This window comes from Vulpes lagopus, chromosome X (genome assembly GCF_018345385.1).
Source record: "Vulpes lagopus strain Blue_001 chromosome X, ASM1834538v1, whole genome shotgun sequence".
NCBI lineage: Eukaryota > Metazoa > Chordata > Mammalia > Carnivora > Canidae > Vulpes > Vulpes lagopus.
The window spans coordinates 11,553,327-11,580,637 of NC_054848.1; the positions used below are offsets into that span (position 1 = coordinate 11,553,327).

The 27,311-nt window shown below is 41.4% G+C and overlaps 1 protein-coding gene across 2 annotated transcripts; it reads right to left on the bottom strand.

The window, feature by feature from the left end:
- Positions 1 to 1,397: 1,397 nt before the first annotated feature.
- ASB11 (ankyrin repeat and SOCS box containing 11) lies at positions 1,398 to 26,466 on the bottom strand. 2 transcript variants are annotated; one of them, XM_041740968.1, is made up of 7 exons: positions 26,234 to 26,466; positions 18,008 to 18,087; positions 14,794 to 14,901; positions 10,325 to 10,475; positions 6,879 to 7,013; positions 5,353 to 5,544; positions 1,398 to 1,967 (listed from the first exon to the last, which is right to left on the bottom strand). In XM_041740968.1, the coding sequence occupies exons 1-7, from the start codon at positions 26,412 to 26,414 to the stop codon at positions 1,843 to 1,845; spliced, it is 972 nt and encodes a 323-aa protein (XP_041596902.1). In that variant the 5' UTR covers positions 26,415 to 26,466; the 3' UTR covers positions 1,398 to 1,842. The 2 variants fall into 2 exon arrangements, with proteins under 2 accessions (XP_041596902.1, XP_041596904.1); XM_041740970.1 differs by lacking the exon at positions 26,234 to 26,466 and adding an exon at positions 25,173 to 25,354.
- Between the last annotated feature and the right edge of the window lie 845 nt (positions 26,467 to 27,311).

Genomic DNA, 27,311 nt, shown 5'->3' on the forward strand with positions numbered 1-27,311 from the left:
AGATTTGTTTTTGGAATGTGATGTTAAATAGGAATTTAAAAGAATTTAATGTTTTCCCCCCCAGGTGGTTAACTAATTAACTTATTTGATATTAAAAGTTGTGAAAATCAGAAAAAAGGTCTCAAACCGTACCAACAGAAATATGCTAACCATGTGTATAATTTAAAATTGTATGGTAGTCACATTAAAAAAGGAAAGAGAAGGGGTATTAATTTTAATAATGAATTCTATTTAACCTAATACATTTAAAATATTATCACTTCAATGTGTAATCAACATCAAAATTACTAATATGTCATGTGGTTTGTACTGAATCTTTGAAACATGGGTATGTTTTTTTTTTTCATATTACAGCACATCTCAATTCAGCCTAGCCACCCTTCAGCTGCTCAAGAGTTTAATGTGTCTTGTGGCTTCTGTACTGAATAGCGTAGGTTTACAGCAGTGTTTCTCAATCTCAGCACTACTGACCTTTTGGATCTGATAATTCTTTGCTGTGTGGAGCTGCCCTGTGCACAGTAGGACGATGAGCTGCATCTCTGACCTCTACCCACCCCACCTTCAGTTGCAGCAACTAAAAACATCTCCAAGCTTTGCCAAATGTCCCCCAAGGTGGTGGTGGCAGGGGGTGAAGGGAGGGCAAAATTGTCCCCAGTTGAGAATCAAAGGGCTAGAAAAAATTGGGGGAAAAATGTATGTTTGGAACAAACTTTAGGATCCTTTGAGAGAAAATTTTCTTTTTAGAAGCTAATATTACTATAGTCACTGAACCATTACAGTGGTACTTACAACAATTAAGTCTGCCCAATTTCCATGTTCCAAATTCACAGAAAGGAGAAGGAGATAAAGAAAGGCGAACAGTAGGAAAAGCAGAAGGGGACTGAGTAGAAAAGGAGAGAAAGGGAGGGGGAAGGGAAGGCTGTGTTTTCTATTATAACTGTCATGCCTATTTGGGGCCCAGACTCACAGAAATAATATTGACCCAGTGTTGAGCCCATCTCAGTGACTGGCATTAACATGTCATTATTTGAAAAACCCTGAGGCTCTTGACTTTGAAAATAAGCTGATGGATGCTTAGGTTGCAACAAGCATCAAACAGTGCCTGTGGGTTCAGCTAGCTGGGAGCGCCCGGTGTTGTTCGAGCCTAAAACTTTTTACTTCAAAGGACAGCATTTAATATCAGAAGTGATGAGCAATAGACCCCAACTTCTGGATGAGCTAATCTCTTCCAACATCTCTCTTATCAACCAGGACCTCATAACTGAAAGTCTCTATTAACTGTGATGTTTTTAACATATTGAGCATGTCTGTGTGTGTGTGTGTATAACTATGCATATGTATATATGTGTATATATGTATATATAAATGTATGTATGTAAATACAAATGGCAAGGAAATCAAAATTATAGCAGAGGTTTATTCATGGAAGCAAAGAAAGAAAGGGAAAAGGAGGAAGGAACTAAATCAGGAACACATCTTGAAATACTTAAATGCATCATAATCTTATTCACCCAGATTTACATGTGTCTGCATGATATTCAATAATTAAAGATCATGAATCTTCAAACATGGATTATTTTCACTCCCCTTTGCAGATTTTTAAAGTTTCTTAACAACAAAAGCTAAAGACAAAAAAGGCTCCTAGTTGCCCCTTGGTTAGTGAGAGCATTAACCGGGAGTTTCCACTTGTCAAGTGTTCCCGTTCATCAGGGATCTATGCTAACTGACTTAGCTCATTTAAAGATACTCAGAGTCTAGTGGTTGGGCATCTACACTAGGTACCCTGGATACAGCAGGCAACAACCTGCTTATTTCCAAGTATCTTCCTACAGCCAGGTGGGACTACCGGTATAGCAGGAATCTTTCCAGCAGCTCTGGAAGATGGAGTTCATGGATGGTTTGATGACACGCTCGACCCAAGCACTTCCGGACACATAGACGGCAGAGCTGGGAAAGAGCAGGCGGGCCTGGAGAAGAAATGAAAATGTGTGAAACTCATGACAGTGGGGGTGGGGAAGAAGGGAAGACCAGAGAACTGAAAGAGGCTGAAATGTTCTACAAGCTTAAGAGAGGCTGGATCTGTAAGTGGATTATGGAGTGATATAGCAGACGCTAAATAACACACAGGGACCCCAGTTTGCCCCTTTGGGTGGGAACACATTTAAGTTGACCCTCTAGGTAACTCTATTGGTGATACTGAAGAATGAGCCTAACTAGAGACAAGCCAGGAATGAAGCATGAGGTCTAAAGGGGATGCACCTCATGTCCACAGTAGCCAAACTATGGAAAGAGCCCAGATGTCCATTGACAGATGAATGGATAAAGATGTGGTGTATCTATACAATGGAACATCACTCAGCCATCAGAAAGAATGAGATCTTACCATTTGCAACGATGTGGCTGGAACTAGAGGGCATTATGCTGAGCGAAAACAGTCAGTCAGAGAAAGACAAATACCATATGAATTTACCACGTGGAATTTGAGACAAAACAGATCAACATAGTGGAAAGGGAAGGAAAAATAAAATAAGACTAAAACAGAGGGGGAAGCAAACCATTAAAGACTCTTAACTCTAGGGAACAAACTAAGGGTTGCCAGAGAGGAGGTGAGGAGGGCACTTGAAATAATGAGCATTGGGTGTTGTATGCAACTGGTGAATCACCTCTGAAACTAATAATACACTGTATGTTATTTAAATTGAATTTAAATAAAAAATACAAAAAATAAAGGGAATGCACTTCATTCATGTATTGTTCATGCCAATGAATGCAATAATACTGGCCGAGGAGAGAACACAAATGAAAACACTGAGCAGGAAGGACCCTGGGACAGAGCTGCCAAGCAAGAGACAACTGCTGAGAGGTCACACAGGCCTCCTGGACCTCCTGGCTCTGGCTGGGTCCCAAGTCATACGAGGAGGGGCCCTCCATTCACACAAGGCTCTCGGCTCAATAGAGAATCTAGAGAAAGGACCCAACTCCCTCAACGCTCATTATACCCTGAATCTCAGCCTCAAGGAGGCTCATGGAGTCATCACACCCATGGCTTTGAGTGGCTGAAGGAAAGTAATGAGAGCCAAAATGTGGTTGAACAGGACAGATGAGGCTGGGCTGGAACCCTAGTTATACCAAGGCATTTGTAATGTGCCATTATTCCCTAACCTGACTATCAGTAAAGATCTCTTCAAGTAGACCTATATGATCACTGGACTACACAAAGTTGTCCTTCTCAAGAAAATCCTACTGTAACAGGATCTTGCACCGCATGAGAAATGGTGCGTTGCTTACGCAAAAAGCCAGATAATATTTGATTTAATGTTTCCAAGGAGTATCCATGCGATAGAATGAGCAACTAATTGTCCTTAGTTAAAATCCTGGGAAGCAAAAATGGAAAGCATCTCTGCCTGTCACCCAACTAAAACTCCTCTGGAAAACAGTAATGCAGACAAATTGTCCAGGTTGCCTACAGAAGTTGAGAGAGTGAACTCTGATATAGCTGGTGTTCATCCTTCTGGAGTAAGCAGCCATATTAATGACAAGAGAACAGAGAAGAACTTGTTTAGAAGATATCTAAACCTTGGACCTGAAAACACTTTTGATGGAAGAAAAGAAGAAACGTGACAACTGCTATTAACCATAGTCTCAGCTGCGAGTTGGAAAGTGCCTGGTATTTCCAAACAGGGAGCTGGTGAGAAAGATCATGATTTTTCAAGTGAAGTTTCAAATATAAGGTCGATTATTTTTTAAAAGATTTTATTTATTTATTCATGAGAGACACAGAGAAAGAGGCAGAAACATAGGCAGAGGGAGAAGCAGGCTCCCCCGTGGGACTTGATCCCAGGACCCCGGGGTCACAACCTGAGCCAAAGGCAGACGCTCAACCACTGAGCCACCCAGGTGATCCTAAAGGGTCAATCATTAATGACCTGGACTATTGAAAATAATCTAAACCAGTGGTACTCAAAGTGTGACCTCAGACCAGCAGCAACAGCAGCATGATGTGGAACTCAGTGGGTGTGCACAGTCTAGGCCCTACCCCAGACCTCCTGAATCCAAATCTGCATTTTAATGACACCCCCAGGTGATTCATACTCATGGTAGCACTCAGGAAGCACTGACCTGGAAAGCATTCCTAAAATTAATGAACCGAGCATTCCACTTGGAAGGTATAGAAGACGTGAGGGTGGTTTCATAAAACGGAACCAGTGAGTAAAATGAAACCCTTCTCTGCCAGGAACTGTTTCAGAAGGTTCAGGATTGGGCCATCATCACATTAAGGGTGCGTGTTCTGGGGTCAGAGTGCCAGGCTGGAATCCTAGTTCTTCTTAGCAGTCATATGACCTTCTGCAAGCCAGTATCTCTTTTCCCACTTGCTGCTGGGCTAGCACCAGTTAGTATACAGTTTATCTCCTTGCCTTAAAGTTCTCAGAATTCAGGGAGATTAATCTAGGTTTCAAATTCAGCTCAGCGCCTGACACGTGGAAACCTGAATAATTACTACTATCTTTAATAGTCTCCCAAGCATACAAGGGATCCATATAGGCTCGGATAATGTCCTCTTTCTGTATAGACTTAACATGGCTTGTGTTTGAATTTGAAATGCAGGGCAGCCTGGGGGGCTCAGCAGTTTAGCGCCACCTTTGGTCTGGGATGTGATCCTGAGACCCGGGATCGAGTCCCATGCCGGGCTCCCTGCATGGAGCCTGCTTCTCCCTCTGCCTGTGTCTCTGCCTCTCTGTGTGTGTCTCTCATGAATAAATAAATAAAAAATTTTTAAAAATGAATTTGGAAAGCAGAGCATTTGAGAGACCTACCTTCTCCCCTCAGGCATCTGTAGCGCCCTTCGCCCAAGGGGGAAATGGGAGCGAGGCAACTGGGGGCATGGATCCACCCAGTCCCTGAGCTGGAAGAACAGACCAGGCAGGCGACATCACCAGTGAGTCCAGCCTCTGAAACACGCACTCTGTGTCCCCCCTGCAGCCTATCACTCAAGTATCGCTAACTGCCCCCAAATATCACAAAGCACAGGTTTGGTCTACTCAGTTGTGTGCTTGCACTGAGAGAAGTGGCAGTTCAACCTTTGCATGGCGGAAGCAACGTGCTCCGATCATTTTCTCATTATAGAAAATACACAGCCACCTGCCAGCTATAAAAATGCCTTTCTGGGACAAGTCAATAAATACAGCGCATAAAATCTCATCCCAGTGATGCAAGTGAGACGGGCTGCCTCCCACACACCAGTCCCAATTAAAAAGAGACAAGAAAAAAGGTAAGACAGTCTAGAGAGAAGACAGGAAGGAGAGGTAGGAGACGTGCTTAGGGAAGAGAAGGGGCCACCTGGCCCTTCCTTACCTTCCCGGAGCAGGAGTGCCTGCTCCACGCTGCTCTTCGGAGCTGCCAGATCCAGGGCACTTTTGCCCTCCGCGTTTCTATACTTCAGTGTAGCACCGTAGTCCGCTAGCAGGTGGATGACCTCCACGCTGGACTGCCTCGCCGCAGCATGCAGTGGGGTGTCCAGACTCTGGCCACGGTCCACGCTGGCCCCTTAGGAAAGCAGATGACCCCGAGTCAGTGCTAAATGTGAACGGGGAAGTATGAGGAGCCTAAAACACAGGAGCTCTAGATAAAGACATCGTGGATGTCATGACATATTTGACAAATCTTTGAAAATAGGTGACTGAAGCCTAGACCCTCAGCAATGGCTATGAAGGCTGCTTCAAAACAGCTGGATGAGAAAAGTGAAGAAAAGTATGTGTAGCCATTTAAAATACTTTACTTGCTTTCCTGTATGAACTGTGTGATTGACAAAATTAAATATTTGCAGCTCCTTTTACACAGAATTATTTTGTCTTTTAGCAAAGGGTAAAGTTAAGTTTGTTTAGTATTCATATTATTCTGGGCTCAAAGAAAGATTTCCGACTACTACAGGGAGGAGTAAATGATGGGGGATGAAAAAGACAAAAAATCTTGGAGATAAAAATTCTTAAAGGTTCTTAGTACAGACTCTACCTTTATGTCAGTGGCTAAGATTGAGGAATCTTTAACCAAATAATAGTTTCAAGGCATTTTACCTTGCCCTGGACTCCTAGTTTCTGTAAATGCCTTTTAGAATTAAAAAGATGGCACTTATGGGGCATGTGGGTGGCTCAGTCAATTAAGCGTCCTACTCTTGATTTTGCCTCAGGTCATGATCTCAAGTTCCTGAGATCCAGCCCTGTGTCGGGCTCTGCACTCAGCTAGGAGTCTGCTTGATATTCTCTCTCCCTCTCCCTCTGCCCCTCCTCTCTCTCTCTCTCTCTCAAATAAATTTAAAAATCTTTTTTTTTAAAAATTAAAAATTAAAATTAAAAGGTTACTAAGGATCTTAGCAAGATTGATCTAAAGGAGTCTAAGGCAAATATCTATTATTTATCTATCCGGCATCTTCCTGATAACCACACTGATTTCCCTCTGGGCAACCATCCCCTATGATTCCCAGTTCATATGCTGCCAATGAAGCCCAACAACTTCAGTGTAGCCTGAAATATAGGCCTAAGCCAATCAGTGTATTGTATTCCTCTGGCCACCATGATTGGATCAGAGATGGGCATGTGGACTCAAAGACAGCCAAGGGAATAAAACTGTTTTTTTCCCACTAGGACTTATGGGAAAGAGACTCTTAACTCTCTCTTGAAACCAGCAAGGAGTACCATGCCACTTAAATGGAGCCAGGGTCAAAGGAAGCAGATACTCATTTCTCTGGAAAAGTTCTGTTTCAAGCATTCAGACATCAAATACTGTCAGAATTTTGTTCAGCCTGACAATAACTTTGTCTTTAAAGCCATGGAAAACCAACAAAATTAATAGGTTCCTCTCATAAAAAGATTTCAGAAAGTTACCTAATTCTAGAAGTTTCTTCACACAGTCTACCCTCTGGTAGGTGCAGGCCACATACAGGGGAGTTCCAAGCTGAGGCACTTCTTGGTCAATGTTAACGTTATTTGCCAGCAGGATCTCCATGCACTCTCTATGACCTGGTGGAACAAAAGAGAACCTTACTCAACTAAGGGAAATATTGCCTATTTATAGACCTATAGAATTGCTTAGCTGGAGTGGACTTTAGAAATAACCTAGATTTTTTTTTTAAGCAGAAAAAAATTTTGTTCAGAAATCTTAGAAAACTCCCAAATAAAAACCAATAAAAAGGAAAGCATGCCCATACTTCCCCACTTAAATTCCTCTTGCAGCCTTTGCAGTACCTCAACTAAACTAACGGCTCCAGGGAGCACAGCTGAAATAAACTCTCTATGATGAAGCCACCCATTTACAAATAGAGGCTGCAAGATGCAGAGGGGTAAATGACTCATCCTATTATTATCCTGAAAAGCCTGCGCCCAAATGCAAGGCCCAGCCCGGATCCCTCTCCATTACGCATCTCTCAATTCTCTTCTTCACCCATGAATGGCCACACCTCCTTATTTGGGTTAATCTAGAAGACACCTATGAGAATAAAAAGCCTCAAATATAGAATATATTTAACTGCACTTTCAAATTTGGTGGCTAACAAGAACTATGTAAATAAGCATTGTCCTTGGAGGGACTGCCCACTGAACAGACTTGATTAATTTGCAGCATATGAATGATTTCATCAGGAGCAAATACTTCCAAGGAACTGATGGGAGCTTATAAAGAGTTTGTTCTTTCTGAAGATTTAAGTGTTTTCTTAAAAAAAAAAATCTTTCCATCACTTACCCAACCTTTTCTTTAGAAGGTAACATAAAAGCAAGCTTCATCTCAAACCTGGTTGATTTATCACAAATGCTAAATTAAGTAGAAATCTGCCTGAAAATGTACAAAGAAGGATCCAAACTGTTCACATAAGTAAATATTCTGCTGGGATTATAGCATCAATATGTTAAAGTATGGACTCAAACTGACCCTAGCCTGTTCGGATAGGTTCAAAGCTGTAAGAATCCAGAAATAATATCTAATCAGTACCTAAAATTTCCTGGTAAATACAGAGTATCTAACACACATTTTTTTTTCTTTTTCTAACACACATTTTAAAATTATTCTTGTCTTTTTAATTTTTCTTTCTTTTTCTTTACAGAAGAAACTGAGCCTGGCCTGAGTTAAATTTAGCTACTCACAGGAAGTTTTACAAAATTAATATATAAATGATTAGCACTAATATAACAGCATCTAAAATAATGAATTTGCTATTTATTCTTCCATTCTGTGGATGTTGGTCCCTAACAAGCTTGTAGATACAGAAAAAAAATACACAGAGACACATAAATTCATGTGTTTATGATAAACATGTATATATGTTGTAGGCACATAGATACCAAACACTACAAGATAAAACCATACGAGTATTGCAGAATTAGTTAAGTTATTCAAACCATTCCCAGGATTTATCCATTTTTAAATATTAGATGGAAATGCAACTAACTTACTTCAAATCAATATTTAAAAAAAATTTTTAGGGGCACCTGGGGGGCTCAGTAGTTTGGGCATCTGCCTTTGGCTCAGGTCATGATCCCAGGGTCATGGGATCCAGAGCTCCATATCGGGCTCCCTGCTCAGTGGGGAGTCTGCTTCTCATGTTTTCTCTCTTGCTCACTCTCTCAAATAAATAAAATCTTTAAAAAATATTTTTAAGACTTTTAGATCATTTCCAAAGTAGACCATTTCCCTTCAACTTAAAGGATATACTTGGAGTTTGGGAAATGGCCAGCATCAGTTATTAACCAATAAATGTTTATTAAGTATGTATAAGACATCAAAACCATGGATACATTGAGATTTGGGTCTTTTGTTTCATTTAAAGTAATCCACAAAGGGAAAAGAAAAAGACAAAAAAACCCAGACTCAAATATAGAGAACAAACTGAGGGTCACCAGAGGGTAGAGGGGTGGGTGGCAAGTTCAAACAGATGATGGAGATGAAGAGTACGCTTGGGATGAGCACTGAATAATGCATAGAATTGCTGAATCATGATGTTGTAACACCTGAAACTAATAAAGCACTGTGCATTAATTATACTTCAATTATTAAAAAATGGGAAAAAATAAAATCACAGGAAAAAAAGTAATCCGATGCCAAAAAAAAAAAAAATCACCAAAGTGACATGTTTAATAACCCAGAGCAAATCTTTCATTATGCCTTTTGAAATAAAGACTTTTGTCCCCAATTAGACCAGCAAAGATAACTGTTCTACAGTGTTCCAACTTCCCCACTGTATTTCTGATCTCCATAAAAAAGAGTAACTCCACCAATAGGTAACAGAAATGTTGCTCTCTCAGTGTGACCTTTGATAAATGGCTTTGGCCTTTCAGTGGTATCTTCTTGTTCATGTCCAGCCAATGCATAGTTTTTAAAGACCTTAATTTAAAAATAAATAAATAAATAAATAAATCCCTTAATTTTACTCTTTTCCCTCATTTCAAAAGCAACAGAATACAGGAGTCTAGTATCAACTTCAAGGTTTCTAATGCTGTGCTTTTCAAAGTTGCAACCTTTTTTCAATAACTAATGACCTTGAAGTCAGCAGCTCATCTAGAAAGAGTAAATTGCTTGTTGTGGACAGTTATGTGTAATCTTCCATTAGGGACACTATCAGCCTTGGCTTTTAGACGCTTTCATAATTTATTTTCATGGCTGATGTTTTATGGGCTTTTGGAGATGAGCTGTTCTTTTCTAGGAAAGACGGACACATAAGCAAAGCACGACTAAGGGCAGTCACCCTTGTAGTCTTGACTGTGCCAGCTGCCACCCAAACCCCAGCAAAGAGCTTCAAGAAAGGCCTACCGAGGGACGCCTGGGGGCTCAGTGGTTGAGGGTCTGCCTTCGGCTCAGGGCGTGATCCCAGGGTCTGGGATCGAGTCCTGCATTGGGCTCCTTACAGGGGAGCCTGCTTCTCCCTCTGCCTATGTCTATGCGTCTCTCTCTCTCTCTCTCTCTCTCTCTCTCTCTGTGTGTGTGTGTCTCATGAATAAATAAATAAAATCTTAAAGAAAGAAAGAAAGAAAGAAAGAAAGAAAGAAAGAAAGAAAGAAAGAAAGAAAGAAAGAAAGGCAGGCCTACCGAGAGCCTGACTCCACAGGAAATGCAACACGGGAGACAGAAAGCCATTGGCAGGTTACAAGAAGAGCTGTTTCATGCCCCACCAGTATTTCCTGAAGATTTAGGCACGCTGAGGTTGCTGCTCTGGGATTCTAAGTGACACCGAGCCTACTGGTGCAGGTCTGTTGTACCTTGCATGGTGAACACTGTACCACTGATTCGTGCAGACTGGAGGGAGCCCACCAATGTTTTGTGTGCAATGTGATGGCCCATTTACCTCTCTTCACTGCCTCATGGATGGGCGAAGCCAAGTGAGCCTCAAGCTGGGCCTTGGCTCCAAACTCCAGCAGCACGTTGACACACGCCGCACTGCCACTCCGGCACGCATTAAATAGGGGCGTGGCTCCGTGAACTGTCACTCCATTGACCTAGGGATGAGCAAAGAGACCCAGAGGATTTGCTATTTTTCTATCAGCATTTCCAAGTGTGTCTTCCTGCGCATCTGCCTGGAGGAATTTCCCACGCTGGTGAGTGAGCGAGGGAACTCTACGTCATTATAGCTTTATATCCTCTAAGATACCACTAGCCTATCAACCCTCACCCATAAATAATAACCCAAGTGGGGCAAAATGGGACAAAGCTTTTCAAATGTATCCATGGGTATTCCAGAGCTTCTTGGCCTCCTAACCATTGAAGAGTTGTCCTGTTTGGTGGTTAAGAACATGGCTTCTGGAATCATTATCTTGGGCTCAAATCCCAGCACCCTCTCTTCTATTTATTCAGAGATCTTGGTGGGAATACTAATTTTCTGTTTCTCAGTTTCCTTTATCTGTAAAATGAGGATCATAAAAGAATCTACTTCACAATATTATTGGGCAGATCGAGTGAATCACTACATGTTAAACCCTTAGAACATTGTCTGGTGCCCGGGAAGCATTTTTAAGTATTTGCAACAACAATTATTTTCACTTTCCATCCATATGAATCAGACTCCCCCTCCCAATCATGAACAAACGTGGCAGGAACCAAAAATGCCGGAGAAACCAGGTCCCCACATCTGTGCTTGCAAAAACAAAAAACAAAAACAAGAAAACCAAAAAAAAAAAAAAAACAAAAAAAAACAAGAAAACCTCCTCAGCAATTCCCCCACAGTTCTGCCTTTCTTGCCACAAATTTCCTTACTGGTCTACTATAATCCATATGAACTGCATGTGCCAGCAGTGACTCCCAAAGAGATCACGATCAAGCCAAAGGCACAAAGAAAATAGCCATCAATGTGGTGTTTCCTCTAGGGATCTGGGAGGCATCTTTGAATATTAGCAAGAGATTAGAATGGACATCAGGGAGCCAAGGCATTCTGGTGGGGAGACTCCGACAGGATTGAAATGGGGGACAATGAAAGCTTCATGTCAAACCATTTTGCCTCAACAACTGAAGCTATAGGCTTGTGATAATCAGGATCCTAAATTTTCACATTTCAGAAACAAAGCAAAAGGGGCACCTGGGTGGCTCAGTCAGTTAAGCGTCTGACTTTGGCTCAGGTCACGATCTGGGGGTTTTGAGACTAAGCCCCAGATCTGGCTCCCTGCTCTGCAGGGAGCTGCTTGTCCCCCTCCCTCTGCCCATCTCCCCACTCATTCCCTTTCTCTCTCTCCCTCTCTCGAATAAATTAAATCTTTTTTTAAAAAGAAACAAAAGAAGGATATTTCTCCACAGTGCCAGGATAGCCCCCATAAACTGGAAAGTTAAAGAGGAGATGCTAAGGTGGCAGAGACAGACAAGGACAGGGCAAAAATGTGTAAGAATTCATAGAGTCTAGAGATTTCTAACCTATTTACATTTTTACTGAAAAATATTTGGTGATACTGGTTTGATTTGATTTGTTGTTACTGAGAATCGCCCTCATCCTCAGTCCCAAAGGCTAATTTGACTTCCTAAGTTTCTCAATTCAGGGCAACCAATATTTATTGAGCACCTATTAGGTGCCAGTGTTTCAGAAACAAAGGCAAGTAAGACAGTTGGCCTCTTCAGAATCGGTTGAATTCTCTCAGGAAAGACAAATACAACCAAATAATTTTGATATAATAATAAAGGCTTTAGGTCACTCCAGGAGCAAGACAAAAGAGAGTAGAGACTTGAGAAATACTTAGGAAGTAAAATTGCCAGGATGTGGTCATTAGTTAGTTGGGGAGAGGGAAGGTGGGGGATGACCCCAGGTTGGGAACATAGGAGCTCAGAAAGATGTTTCACCTGGTCTCTGATGTGGGGCACGCAAGGGGAAGAGTCAGTCCCAGAGGAAGAATATCCTAAGCACAGTTTCAGTCATGCTGAGATTGAGGCCCCCATGGGGCTGCCAATTTTGAGGAATTTTCTACTGATTGACCAGCGTTCTTTTATTCTTTCTCTCCTTCTGATTTAAATGTTAAATAAGGGGATCCCTGGGTGGCTCAGCAGTTTGGCGCCTGCCTTCAGCCTAGGGTGTGATCCTGGAGTCCCAGGATCAGGTCCTTTGGGCTCTCTACATGGGGCCTGCTTCTCCCTCTGCCTGTGTCTCTGCCTCCCCGCCCCCGCCCTCGAATAAATAAATAAATAAATAAATAAATAAAATCTTTAAAAATAAATAAATAAATAAATAAATAAATAAAAATAAATGTTAAATAATACAACATTTATTGACTATTCCCTCATAAGACTGCCAAAACCAAGAGACCATGTCTTCCTCTTTTCTTTGTCCTCCACAAAACCTCCCAGAGTTGTTGTACCAGCACACTCTCCTCTACAACCCGATGTTGTTTCCTGTTTTCCACCAATGGAAGGAAATGGCCCTCTGGGGCACCTGGGTGGCACAGTGGGTTAAGTGTCCAACTCTTGGTTTTGGCCCAGGTCATGATCTCAGGGTCATGAGATTGAGCCCCACGTTGCACTCAGCATGGAGTCTGCTTGGGTTTCTCTCTCTCCTTCTCCCTTTGCTCCCCTCCCCACCTTAAATCAATCAATAAGTAAATCTTTTTTTTTTTTTAATTTTTTTTTTAATTTTATTTATTTATGATAGTCATACAGAGAGAAAGAGAGAGAGGCAGAGACACAGGCAGAGGGAGAAGCAGGATCCATGCGCCGGGAGCCTGATGTGGGATTCGATCCCGGGTCTCCAGGATCACGCCCTGGGCCAAAGGCAGGCGCCAAACCGCTGCGCCACCCAGGGATCCCTCAATAAGTAAATCTTAAAAAAAAAAAAAGGAAATGGTCCTCACCCAACCTCACCCTCATCATTATACATGAGTTGACCAAGTGGTAATGTAAAGAAGTATACTACCTGATAAAAACACATGACCACTGGGGCGCCTGGGTGGCTCAGTAGGTTAAGCATCTGCCTTTGGCTCAGGTCATGGTCCCAGAGTCCTTGCTCCCTCCCTGCCTCCCATCTCTGACCACTATGGCACCAGGAATACCATTTTGCCCAAGAAAGACTTTTATATTCAGTTCTATATGTAGAAACCCAATTTCCATATAAAATGCAAAGAAAATCTTCTGTAAGCACTTAAAAACACTGCAACTCATGAAACAAAGAACACAAGGACTGAACTTAAAAACCAAAACTTAGAAACAAAATGATATCTGGCAACTAAATAAATGCTATTGAGACTTTCAGAAGTTTTAATTGTACAATCTTATTGGGATATTTGTATCACACACAGAGCCTCAGCCACTCCTTATCCTTGAAATAAGGATACTGGGTGATGTATGGCAATGTTGAATCACCATACTGTACACCTGAAACTAATACAACGCTGTATGTTAACTACATTGGAAGTAAAAATAATATAAAAAGAAAATAAATGGGGTGTCTGAGTGGCTCCATGGTTGAACGTCTGCCTTCAGCTCACGGCATGATCCCGGGGTCCTCGGATTGAGTCCCACATCATGCTCCCCATAGGGAATGATTCTCCCTTTACCTGTGTCTCTGCCTCTCTCTCTCTCTCTCTCTCTCTCTCTCTGTGTCTCTCATGAATAAATAAATTCTAAAATTCTGTTTAAAAAAGAAAATAAATATACAAAAGAAAAGGAGAAATAAGGATAGATTTTTTTTAGAAAGATAAAGTTAATTCTGTTGAGTTTTTTTCAATGTATTATTTATTAAAAGCTCATCTGATGATTTTGCTCAATACAAATAGTTGTTGGTTTAAGATGTTGAATTAAGAGTGTTTCTGAAAAAAATTAAAAAAATTAAAAGAGTGTTTCTTTTGTTCTTTTATTTTTAAAAAATTTTTAAAGACTTTATTTATTCATGAGAGACACAGAGAGAGACTCAGAGACACAGGCAGAGGGAGAAGCAGGCTTCCTGCAGGGAGCCCGGGATCATGCCCTGAGCCAAAGGCAGACGCTCAACCACTGAGCCACCCAGGAGTTCCTCTGTTGTTCTTTTAACTTGTGCTCTTTTTAATGTTTTATGACCAATTTCCCGAAATCGATTTTCAAATATCTTTTGTTCCAGTTGATGTTTTGAAACTCAGCATCACAATTTTCAAAGATTCCTGTGAATTACCTCATTGGAATGTTCGCCCACGGGCAGAGAGGCTGAAGACGGGGGAGACCAGCAGTGTGTCAGTGTTTCAGGAATGTGCACAGACAGGGCCAGACCTGCCTACACCCTCAGTGGGTGCGCAGTCTGGAAGGTAGCATGTCCTTAGAAGCTATAGCAGGTGCACCCGGGCAGACGTAGCCACAGGAGGGAAGGGCGGTACTCACGTGTGCACCCTTTTCCAATAAGGCTTTAGCGCAGGCTACGTGACCTCCGAGGCACGCCTCGTGGAGTGAAGAGACCCGGTTAATTGTCACGAGGTTCACGTTGACACCCTAGAATTTGGAGAGAAGGGGTAAAAGGCTGCATTAGCAATAGCTACGACAGCGACTCCTGGACTTAAGTTCAGAGTCAAGTAGACAGTGCTCCCGGGATTCGGGTGCCATAGTAGCAGCACTGCTGTTGGCCACAACTCCGCTGCAGGGAGAGGTCTCTGCAGTATGAGGGTCTAGGGGACAGCAACTTCTCCCAACTTTCATCTCCTTACCCAGTCCCAGCACATCCCCCTCCTCTTACTGCCATGCTCCTCCTTCCTCATCTTGGAGTCCATATGCCAGATGACAACATCAGCCTAGCTGTTGGCCAACTCTGACTTCATGCCCTGGTTTTCACAACTTGGCCCTTACCATCCCTCCTGCTCCCCCCCCCCCCGCCCCGCCCCCATGATTACCACTTTCTGTCTGGGAAAGGAGTTAGGTCTTTGCCAGTCCTTCTGAGCAGAGTTTTGCTTCTCATTTCCTGCCTCCTCACTGGCCCGTTGAAAGCTTCCAAAACCTAGTGTGTGACCCTGAATCCCAAACCCCAACCTAAGTTCCCACCCTCAGGTCCCACCAGACCTCCCTGGTGCTGGTGGCATCTCTGCTGTGGCCAGCAGCTGGGACTTGCCACAATTGCCAGTCCCTTCACCTTAGGGCCTCTCTATGCCTCCTGGGTCCTGTCCATTCTTGTGTTCTGAATATGATGTCATTATTCTAGAGCTGTGCTATATATTTCAAATTGGGTATTTAATACAATGAGAAAAATCTTTTCCTTTTCCTAGACGTTGTTTTCCTTTTAAGAAAATAAAAACAGGCTAGTCCAGAAGGTGGCAGCAGTGTATTAGAAAAAACTTCCATCTGGTGCAAACTCAGAATCCTTGGATTTCTGCATGTGCAATGCTGGACAGGCCTGAAAGACCATGGAAGAGTGAATCACCTCCATTGTGCATGAGAAAATGGGAGATGCAGAGAGTTCAAATTATTAATAAGCCTTGAAGCTCCCCAGCTACCGATACCAGCCAGCATGAGTGTCAGGAGCTCCTGATCCCTGGTTGACTGCTTTACTCCACCACCCTGTATGCGAAATAAAGTAAAAAAATAAAATAGAATAATACATTTTTCACTAAGGTGTAAGGGTAAAGAAGTGGGCATGCGCTGAGAAAAAGCCGAACTCTCTGAAGAATGCTCCTCACACATTTAAACACGCTGATTTACAGAAACCAACATGCTTATGAAGTATAGTTAAAAATAAAGATGTACTAAATGCAGTGTGGGATCCTGGATCGGAGCCTAGAAGAGAAAAAGGACCCTGTGGGAAAACTGGTGTAATTCCAATACTCTGCAGTTTAGTTAACAGTATTGTACCAATGTTAACGTCTGATTTTGGAATAAAGGACATGGTTATGTATCATATTAGCACTAGGGGAAGTTGAGTGAAGGGTATGTGGGAAGTGTCTGTACTCTCTTCGCAACTCCTCTTTAAAACTATGCCAAAATTAAGTTTATTAAAAAATACTAATAAGGGGCGCCTGGGTGGCTCAGTTGGTTAAACGTCAAACTCCTGTTCTCAGCTCAGGTCTTGATCTTCCAGTCCTGAGTTCAAGCTCCATGTTGGGTTCCACACTGGGTGTGTAGCCTCCTTAAAAAAAAGAAAATACTAATAAAAGTGTTGAGATGGGGGACTGAGAGGGAGGAGGTGGATGCAAGACTTTTCACTGAGTACCTTTTAATATCACTTTAATTTCTGAACTATGTGAATGTATTACATATTAGAAATCATCAAATCAGATCAAATTTTAAGTGCCTAAAAATAAGTAAGCAAGTGATAAAAATCAAATACAAAATCAATTTGATCATTACTTGCAGCTACTGTTTTCCTTTTGCCTCCACTTTCATAAGAAGTTAACGCCACTCATAAAAAGAAGCTAAAAAATAAAAACTGTGTGCGTGCGCACACACACACACACACACACACACAGAACGTGTGCCCAGCTGTTTAAATTCAAAATGGTAAGGAAGCCAGGTTTGATGGTAGCTAGAATGTGGAAAAAAGATATAATAAATCACCTCCTCTATACACATGTAGACTCTAAAACAAACAGAGTAAATGGAGCATGTAGACTTTTGTTCATTCATTTTACAAATATTTACTAAGCTGTTATTCATTGTTCAAGGTGCTAGGGACAAAAATAAAGTAGCCTTAATAACTAAGAATAATTTAATAAATCTACCCAAAGGAGTAAGATTTACCCACATCCACCTATTGTAATGTTTGCTTTTGATATGCTGTATCATCAGGGTAGGCAGTCTCTAAAATGGCTCCCAGAGATCCCTGATTCCTGGCTTGGCTCACTGTGAAGACTCCTCCCCTTAAGTGTGGGCTGGATTCACTGACTCATATCTACTGAGCCAAATATGGCAGACATGATGGGATGTCACTTTGGAGCTGGGGTTATACTAACCCCATTGCTTCTTAAAACACTCTCATGCTTTCTCTGGGGGAAGCCAGCTGTCATGTCATGGCACAGCCCTATGGAGAGGCCCTAGTTTCCAGGAGTCCAAGCTGACCAGCGAGTACATGAGTGAGGTTGGAAGCAGATCCTCCCTCCTCAAGCTGTGTGGTGACTGCAGCCCTGGATGATAACTTGGCTGCCTGCAAGAGACTCAGAGCCACAGCCACCCAGCCAGGCTGCTCCTTGGCCCATAGAAACCATGAGAATCTGTGCTTGTCTCCAGCCCCTGGGTTTTGAGGTAATTTGTTATGTGGTAATAGCTGACTGATGCAATTGCAGGGCTGCTGTTACTGGGCACACTGGGAGAGTATAGGGTGAGTGAATGCAATCAAAATTTGAAGGCATCTGCTGTCCCCCTCACAAGGAAACTGACTATAGGGTAAAGGCAGGCCCAGAAGGGGAGGGGGCTGCTGGGTGAAAAAACATGAGCCAGATTCCCAAGAAAAGAGAGGCAGGAGGAAGAAATGGTTGAGCTACAGAGGGTATCTACACCTAGACTGGTTGCACAGAGACCCAGGTGGGGCAAACAAAATCTCTGTTAAGCCAAAGCTTCTAGAGCATGATGCCCATCGTACCATAAACACAGAGGATCAAATCTTCAGTTTACTTACTTGTGCAATTAAAGTTTTAAGGGCCAATAAGCGCCCCTGGGCCGCAGCTTCATGAAGTGGGGATCGATCAGCCCAGCAGTCTGAAACACAAATCAAGCTCTGAGTGAAGGTCTGGAGTCTTCTTCCAGCTGCTCCACGAGGCTGCCCATCCACCATGAGAGGGGGTTTAGGGGAGACAAGGGAAGCTCAGTACCACATGTCAGGCTCTTTCATCAGCCACATTCAGGGCAACAAGCCACTGAGATTACAGCCCATTCATTTAGTGGTGTGTGTGGAGAGGGAGCAACAGACCATCTCTCTCACTCTTTTGGGGTCAATTTTTAACAAGCAATAAATTTAGTTCGAATAAATATTGCCTAGGGCCTGGATCTGATAGCTCTAAATAAGGCAAAATAAGGAGCAAAGCTGGTCAATGAGCCTCCCTGCCAGCATCCTTCCCACTCTCACCCCTACCCTGAAAACTCAAAAGCCTGTACCCTACAAGGGAGGCTGGAGGATCAGGGGAAATGGGTTTGTTCTCAATTCCCTAGGTAATTGTTTCATTTTGGTCATGGGGCATATCTATTCCCATTATGCAGAATATGTATGGTTTTTCAGATGACACAATCTTCCAAAATTTCCTGTGGGGCAGTTGAGTGTGATGGCTAAGCCCAGAGCCAGTAGTGGCACACTGCCTGGGTTCAAGTCCTACATCAACCACTTTCTGCCAAGATGGGCAAGTTACTAAAATTATTTTGACCTCAATTTTGTGATCTGTAAAATGGGGGTGCAGGAATTTAGTATTTAGCAAGTGCTCTGGTCTCTAAGTAGGCCAATAGAATCCATCCATAATGTTAGATACTCAAGCAATTTATGATTAATTAGTACACATGGTAGGGCAGAGTCCTAAGGAACAGCTTCAGAACTGCCATGCGAGTATATTTTTTTCCTGTAATTGCTTATTAGTAAACAAGACTAATGAGCTTCAATGGACATTTGAGAAGTAACCCTCTTTAAACATGCCAAAGGGCAATCATTTGTTTTGGAAGAAAACCTGTTCCAGTTGGTAAAATTTCAAACATAATTGTGCTCTTCATTCACCAAATAGCATGTGATACAATTTGGATTTCACACAAAGGATCCATCTTATCAACCTTTTCTAGGTGATCTGGATGGTGCCAAGAATTCGGGTTTTCCTATACCTGTGACCTTGGCAAAAACAGTCCCGCCAAAGATGGGATTATTTGAGTGTGAAATAGCTCAAGGCCACATGGACAGAGTGAAGGGCTATAAACATTTCAGTAGGCCCTATTCTTATAGGGAAATTCAATTTTTATCTTCTCTTACCTTTTGGGTTATGAGAAAACAGAAGGCTAGAATAGTTGGTACGAAAATGTGATTTTCATTCAACATTATATGTATTTATATGTATATTCATATTTATGTTATTTCAACAAGGTTTTGGAAAGATGGCTGATTCCGGGGCTGGGCCAGGAAAAATATAAGATAGGCCTTGAACATCTTGCTGGAAAGACAATGAATGATGGGACGTGTCAAAAAGACACAGAAGCTGGCTTGCAGGGGCTTCCACTGGTCAAACATGGGAAGACTTGAGCATCGAAATAAAAAATGGTAGTAGGAGATTATATCCTATCAAAGAAAATAGGAATCTAGAAGTTGTCACTGATATAAATTAATATATAAAGAGTGAGGAGGAAGCTCTTCCTCAGAGTAGAACACCAACCTGGAACTGTAGAAGAAATCGTAGAATCGGACTCGAGTTATCTCCTCACAAAATAATTACTAGTTATAAAGGAAACACCAGCAATTTTATGGTAGAACAAAATTGTAGACACCGCCTTACCCAGGGGATCAAAGTTAACATCAGAAGTGATGGGACAAATTGGCACAGTATGCCACATGATGGAATGAAATGGGCGACAGACATCATGTACTAGCGGAGGGAATGCAAGGAAAACAACACACCATGGCTTGTGTCATATTCCTGCTGAAGATGTATTAACCCAAACCTAATCCTGAGGACAGTGAACCAAGTCACTGAGGGACATTCTACAAAGTAACTGGCCTGTAACCAGCTCAACTCTTCTAAACCACACAAGGCTGATGAGACACAACATCTAAAGGCAATCTGTAGGCCCACATGGGATCCTTTTGCTCTCAAGGACATTATTAGGACAGTTGGGTAAATATGAATGGGCTCTCTGGGCAAAGAGGAGTGGGAATTCCTTGTACCACTCTTGTAACTTTTCTATCACTTTGAAGTTAGTTCCAAAATTTTAAAAGTGTGTACACGCGCACATATATAAATTGGAACTAATTTATATATGTTTATATATGTACATATATAATCAGTGGTGTTTTCCTATTCCTGATGTGAATGTGTAATGCTTTTATAAGAAAAACGGATAAAAATTTGAACATGAAAGAATCTTGTGCTTCTATCTCCATGTCTTCCTGAGCCAGTTAAAAGCTGATGGAGTATTTTTAAATCTCTTTGGACATTTATAATTTGCATAAGCTGAGAATAATGAGATAATGAATGCATATAATCCTCAATTAGTCAGCCCTGGTTTTCTCCTAATATATCTCCATCTCATTCAACATGAACTGTGTATCAGACACGTTGCCCTCTTGCCTAATCGCTCTTGGAAAAGGACATAGGCACTTGGGTTGGAAGGACAATCTTCATCCATGAATGGCAACTCAGCACCCTGACCAATATAAGAAGCAAGCCCACAGCCATGGCTTTGTTCTTCTTTTGTTCAAAAAATAGCCAGTAAACCTGAGTCACCTGAGGGTACTGTATAGGATTCAAAAATAAAAACAAGTAAAAAAAAATAAAAAAAAATAAAAACAAGAATTAACGTGAAATGGCTTTATTACTTTTAAAACCTGCCTCCGGGTGGGCTGTGGTGTCCCTTTTCCTACGGAGAAGCAGGAACCTTAACCACATCTTTGTCCTATTTCTAGTTATTTCTGTTACTCTCCAGTCCCCTAAGACCCACTCCACACATACAACCTGGATAGGTCTCAAAACCCTCTGTTGAGTGAAGGAAGCCAGACACAAATGAGCATGTGCTGTGTGATCCCTTTCTATAGCGTACAAAAGGAGGTCAAAGTCACCTGGAGGGTTAGGAGACAAAAGGACCCCAAGGGGAAGGGGGCGCTGACCATAAGAGGCAACCAGGGAGGGGGCGTCTTCCATTCCACCAAGAAAGCAGGAATGATGAGCTAGCCCCGGCTTCTCTCTCACTACATTACAGCTTTCCACTTCTCTTTGCCCCGATGAGAGGTCCAGGGGCAGCACGGTAAATCACCTGAGCCGGATTCCAACTTGAGAGGCAAATACCAAGCCCCCCTCCTTTTGGCAGCCCCTCTTCTAAACTTGTCTCTCTCCTGGGGCCCCCACCCTTGGCCCTCCAGAGAGGACAAAAGGGAAGAGCCTTGCTTGTGAATGAGAACACCCCCAAAATGCATGACAACCCATCTGCCCCACACGAAGGGCTCTCACTTCCAGTAAGTGGCAGCAATAGTCCTGAATTCCGAAGTTTTATGACTTAGAACACACCTGGCTCTGGTGTTAAGAACTACTGGTTTTAAATCCCACCTAACCTTGAGCCCGATTTATTGGCCTGGGATGCTTAGCTCTTATCCATCCTTATCCATAGCATGAAATGCATCTGTTTCTATCACCAGAAATGTGGAAATCATTCCTGCTTCCCAACTGGAATCAAAACCACTCTCAAGGAAGTCATCTTTCCAGTCACATTGTTTTCCAGCACCTTGCGTTTTCACACAAAACTCTTTCCAGCAACACTGCCATGGTGGGCTCTCCTGTTTTCCTCTTCTCATTCTCAACACAGTCTCTCACTCTTATCATTCTTTGCAAATTGGAGCTAATTGTGAGAAATTAAGGATAAAAGTTATTTGGCAGCTAGAGACTTTTTCCATTCCTTTCAGGAAATATCAACTAAGCTCTCCAAATAAATGAATGCCTAAGTACGAATCAACCATTCTCTTCTAAGGCAGCCTATTTTTAGCTCTTTGGCGGACTGCCTGTGTCACAGGGCTGCAAGCACATTAGGAAGATAGTTTACTGGACAAATATGTTTACTTGTTCCTGATGAGGTGTATGGAAAATGTTCAAGTACTTTTTCACCCCCCCCTTTTGACTTTTTCTCAGAATATGATTTATATCTCTAGTTCTCAGATTCTTTGAATAACAATTGCACGACAACTTCTAAAACCACAGATTTCAATAACAAAATCGGTTCTGAAGAAATACAGTTGTCTGAGTGCCAAGTATTCAAGATAAAACCTAGTATTACTATTTAAAAAATATTTTTTGCAATTTTCCCCTTCCTAATTGCAACAAGTATTTAAGATCACTGGTTTATCATTTTTAAAGAATTGCCTAACTGGTTATAATTTCTGGTGCACACGGAGCCACCTTTGTTCTCTTTATTCAAGTTCCAAAATCATATGAAGCGGTATCTTCTCCTGTAGCATTTAGCAAATAAAAGAATTCAAAAGGAATTTCAAGTTTGAACCAAAATATACACAAGAGCCAAGCAGAATGGCATTTTCAGTAACAACAAAGGTAATTGGAAAAAAAGAACCCTATTATAATAAAATTTCCTGGGATACCTAAAATATTATAATAAAACTGAGTTAAAATGCATACTCTCTAGAACATTTAGTTCTAGTTGGGAGATGCACCATGGTCAAGGAACAAGTTTTTGTAGGGTATTAGAAAGAAGGTGTCCTTGAGCCTATCGGGAGCAGACAAGCTGAGCTAAAGGTTAACAGGTGGTGGGGGCAGAGTCCGTGCTGAGGCCTGGTTGTCCAAATTTGGGAAAGCCAGCAGGCACCTGTGAGAGGTCGCTATGCAGAGGATGGCTAGGCCAAGGCTTGAGAAGTCAACCAGCAAAACTGAACAAGAGTAGAAAGCTAGGTAGAGGATTAGGCAAGAATGGACCAAAAACAGGAAAAACCTGTTGGAAGGGGAAGGACAGGAAAAAGGAGTCAGGGTGTTGAGTCACACAGAGGTGTGGCTATCAAATCAAGGTCTTTTGAATTTAGAACACAGACAACTGATTCTAAGCGTTAATATTTAGACTAGAACTAATCTTTTAGATTTGGCTTAACAGAAAAAATTTCTTAAAAAAGAGTACATTAGTTCCACAATCTCCTGTCTGCAATCATATAATCGCCCAAAGTTTTTTTTTTTTTTTTTTTTTTATGATAGTCACAGAGAGAGAGAGAGAGAGGCAGAGACACAGGCTGAGGAAGAAGCAGGCTCCATGCACCGGGAGCCTGATGTGGGATTCGATCCCGGGTCTCCAGGATCGCGCCCTGGGCCAAAGGCAGGCGCCAAACCGTTGCGCCACCCAGGGATCCCAATCGCCCAAAGTTTGAAAACCAATCTTTCCCCCCATTTGATGCAAACTCCTTTGGCAACAAAACATGGTGAGGACTCGGGTTAAGCAATTGATTCTTTTTCGTTTGCAGTTTTGCTTAGTATAAAATACCAAATATAATACAGAAATAGAAATATCAAAATGTTTGATTATGGGAGTCTTGTGTAATATATACACTATACACATTGTGCAATCTTTCTAGTATCCCCCAAACCCCTGAATCCTAAACCACGTTGTCTGGCCCCAGGGTCGTGAAAACAGATGATCAACCTGTAGCTATACTTCATTTTTATCAAGTTTGATGCCCAAGCCCTGGACTAAATAGAGCTTCGATTCTGGCCAAATTAGCAAAGGTGGAAAAATCATATACCACACCCGTCAGGAGAAAGTGCCTGCAGAAATCTCTATGGGTTGAAGGTGGGATTCGGGAATCCATCTGGTGCTTGAGATATAGTGCCAAGAGCCAATGACAATGTTTTAAACTTAAATACATATGTATATATAATTGACAAATTACACAAAGAAGCCTGAAAAATCAAAAATGCAGCCAACAACCACAGTTTAATTCAAGTCTGGTAAGTTATCTACAAATGTAATAGTTTAAGCCACAAAGACACATTGAATGATGTATTCCAGAATATGAAAGTCCAGAATAAAAAAAATCCCAGAAGATTTTACAGCCCCCAAAATGATATTTAATGTGGGATATGATGCTAGGTGTAGCTTCCAAAAGAAAGCATGCCAGGACCTATGACAAGCTAAACCCTATCCTGGCTGAGTTTTTTACTACCCTCCCCTTGTTTTTGACAGCTCTGATGATAGTTTACAGGAACATAATATGCTATTGCAATCAAGAAATTTAACCTTGGACTGAGACTCTTCTAAGTCAATTAGCTAACTTACTGATTAAATGTCACATATTTTCCCAACTGACATTGGTCTGACCAGTGAGCAGCAAGGAGAATTTCCGGTTTGAGCTGAAGACTGGCAAGGAAGAAAGAAAATTTTGTTCTTTATTTTTAATACATCTAGCTTTAAGTATATAGCATCTGACTCCTAACAGTATCAAAGAAAAAAACCACTATTTCTGGCTTGTTGCTGTCTATATTACTACAGAAAGTCTTACTTACCATATCTGGATATACTATTATGCATACATGTGGGCGGGTGGGTGTATACACACACAGCCATACACACACGTATGTATGGATACACAGAAAGGAAATTAAACTGAGAAATTAACGTGTACTATTCTCCCCCCCTTTTAATGATAATCAAAAAATACGTTTTTGACTTTATAACACCATGCTACTTGCAAATTAAATGACTATCATCCTAGGAGCTTGAACAATTAAGGACATTTGAGCTATGGAATGAATGAGCTCTACTTAAGAGATTTGTATTATGGCTCCAGACCTAAATCCAAACCATGTTCACATGGGTTTTGACTATTATAAAACTTTTTTAAGAGTGTACTTAATGAAGGATGACAAAGATAGAAACAATGCACATGAGCAACAAGATAAAACATTCTTAACATGCTCTTGCCAATATCGACTTTGTTGGCCTTTACCTCACTTAAACCACGAGGAGGATTTATCTATGAGAACATCCAAACTGTGCTGAAACTCTTAGGAAGCCCCTGCCCATATTTATATATTAAATTAGAAAATAGATTTTCAGATCACACTTAACTAACTTGAAATGAGAGAGAAACTTTTTTAAAACCAGTCTAAGAAACATACCTCCCTGAAATGTGTGACAAATGTAATCCCCAAAAGAAACCTCTTTCCACATTCCGGGCCTTCTGACACTTCCTGAAACTTCAAGATTCTCGTCATTTCCCCCAGTGAATTGAAGCATTCTGAAGCTTTGTTTTTGGAGGTCTTTTTTTTTTTTTTTTTTTGGATGAGACTGCTGTCATCTAGTGTCTTCCAAGTTGTCTAGTGTATTAGAATCACATTGCACTGGTCTATTTTGAAAGAGAATCCCGGGTGCTATTGACATGGATACTAGATCAAGAATGATGTCACCCTGGAACCATCAACTAACACTATGATCACAGAGGGAAATTGTGAACTCTGTTTACGAATAAATACTCCTCTACCAAGTGACCATCCCAGCAGTGACAAGGGTATCTGATTCGTGTACTTAGGTAGCTTCTCACTATGATTAAGGTAAATCATTTCTTGAGAGAAATGGAGACTAAATCCTACAAACCACAAGACTTTAAAATGTCTTACCCAAATGTTGGCACTTCCTATTGTAAAAACCTTTGTTTGCAGAGCTTGGCACAATGCTGTGTATAAACGGGCTTAGTGCAGGCTTTTTTCTGACAGTGACGAGCAGGTAATCGATTCAAATTGCAAATGACAACACAAATATATATATAGCATGCCACATTTGCTGCTTGAAATCAGATTTACTGGTCATTCTATTTTCTGAGGAAATTTAGTCTTGTTAGAATGCATTGTTAAAGTTTGTTTAAAAATATTAAAGAAAATAATCCCATATAAGTCGTGTTTAGGTTAGTAGAAATGAGGTTTCTCCAAATACTCTTAGAAAGCCACTATCCTATTTAGTCCTTAAATAATAACCACTAATAGAACTACAAATTTGCAAAAAATAAAGCTGAAAATCCTTCAAATTGGTGCAGTTAACATCATTTGCTACTTTAATTTTTAAGACTACCCACACAAAACCAAAGTATAAATAAAATCTGCCCTCTAGAAATATTATTCCTATGAACTATTTAGGAGGGTTTTTTTTTTTTTTAAGTTTTAGGAGCAAAGCCGTGTATTTTTACCTGAAATTCCACCATAGATCTCTTCTGCTATCCTAGCCGCTTCTTTTCTATTTCCTTTGACGATATAGAAATGAGTTAGGAGAGCCAAACAAACTTTAATTAAAAGTTTGAAGAAAAAAAAAGTAGCAAACATTGTAATAAAAATGTTTTTAAAGCCATAGGAAACAGGACCGTCTTCCATTTTGGCTTACACTCTGTATAGGTTCTTGGTACTGCAAAATCTCACTGAGTTATAATTGGTATCATATGACATCTATTTTCAACTTTCTAGCCCTCGGTGCTCCTGTTACTGAGAACTCATCCGTACATTCTAAGCTAACTGTGATTTGGCGGCTGCATGTGCTGACTTTCATAGCAACGTGCAATGAACTCAAGAAACTTCCTTTTAGATCTGCATTCCTCAGTGCTATTGAACACATAGGATTCCTGGCCTGACCCTTTTTATTCCTAAATCCCAATTTGTGCTATGTTCTGTTGGAAGGCAGTATTGGAAAGATAGAACAAACTTCTCAGATCCCACGGAGAATGAAGCAAGTTATTTGCAGTGGGAAGTACTGGCCCCAGACCATTTTGTCTTCTCTCCATCTCAAGGGTTGAGGGAGATAATGCCCCCATCTAAAATAGGACCAGTTAAACAAGACCATCCACTCTGAGGCAGTATTTAGTAAAGGGCTCATCTTGGACACTTCTCCAAGTGGCTATGTCAGATGGAAAGCATTAGACCACTTTCTCTAATTGTGTCATCCTTGCCAAGGTCTGCCAGCAAAGCCTATCTATCGTTCATTTCCCATTTTGAGTGTCAGCAAAGGTGGTGCCTCTGAATGGGGTATGTGTGCTCTCCTTGACCAAGGAAGAGTTACAGTGAAATGGATGAAGATGTCCTATGTTCTGGGCAAATTACCCAAATATTCTATGTATCAGTACCTTCCCTGGTTGAACAATATTAATATTCTCTTGCTACCTTAATCCTTCAACATCCATCAGTGCTCCAATACAAGGGAAACTGACTTTTTGTTCATTTCCCTCACCTACAAAAATTATTAAAGATTTTATTTATTCATGAGAGACAGAGAGAGAG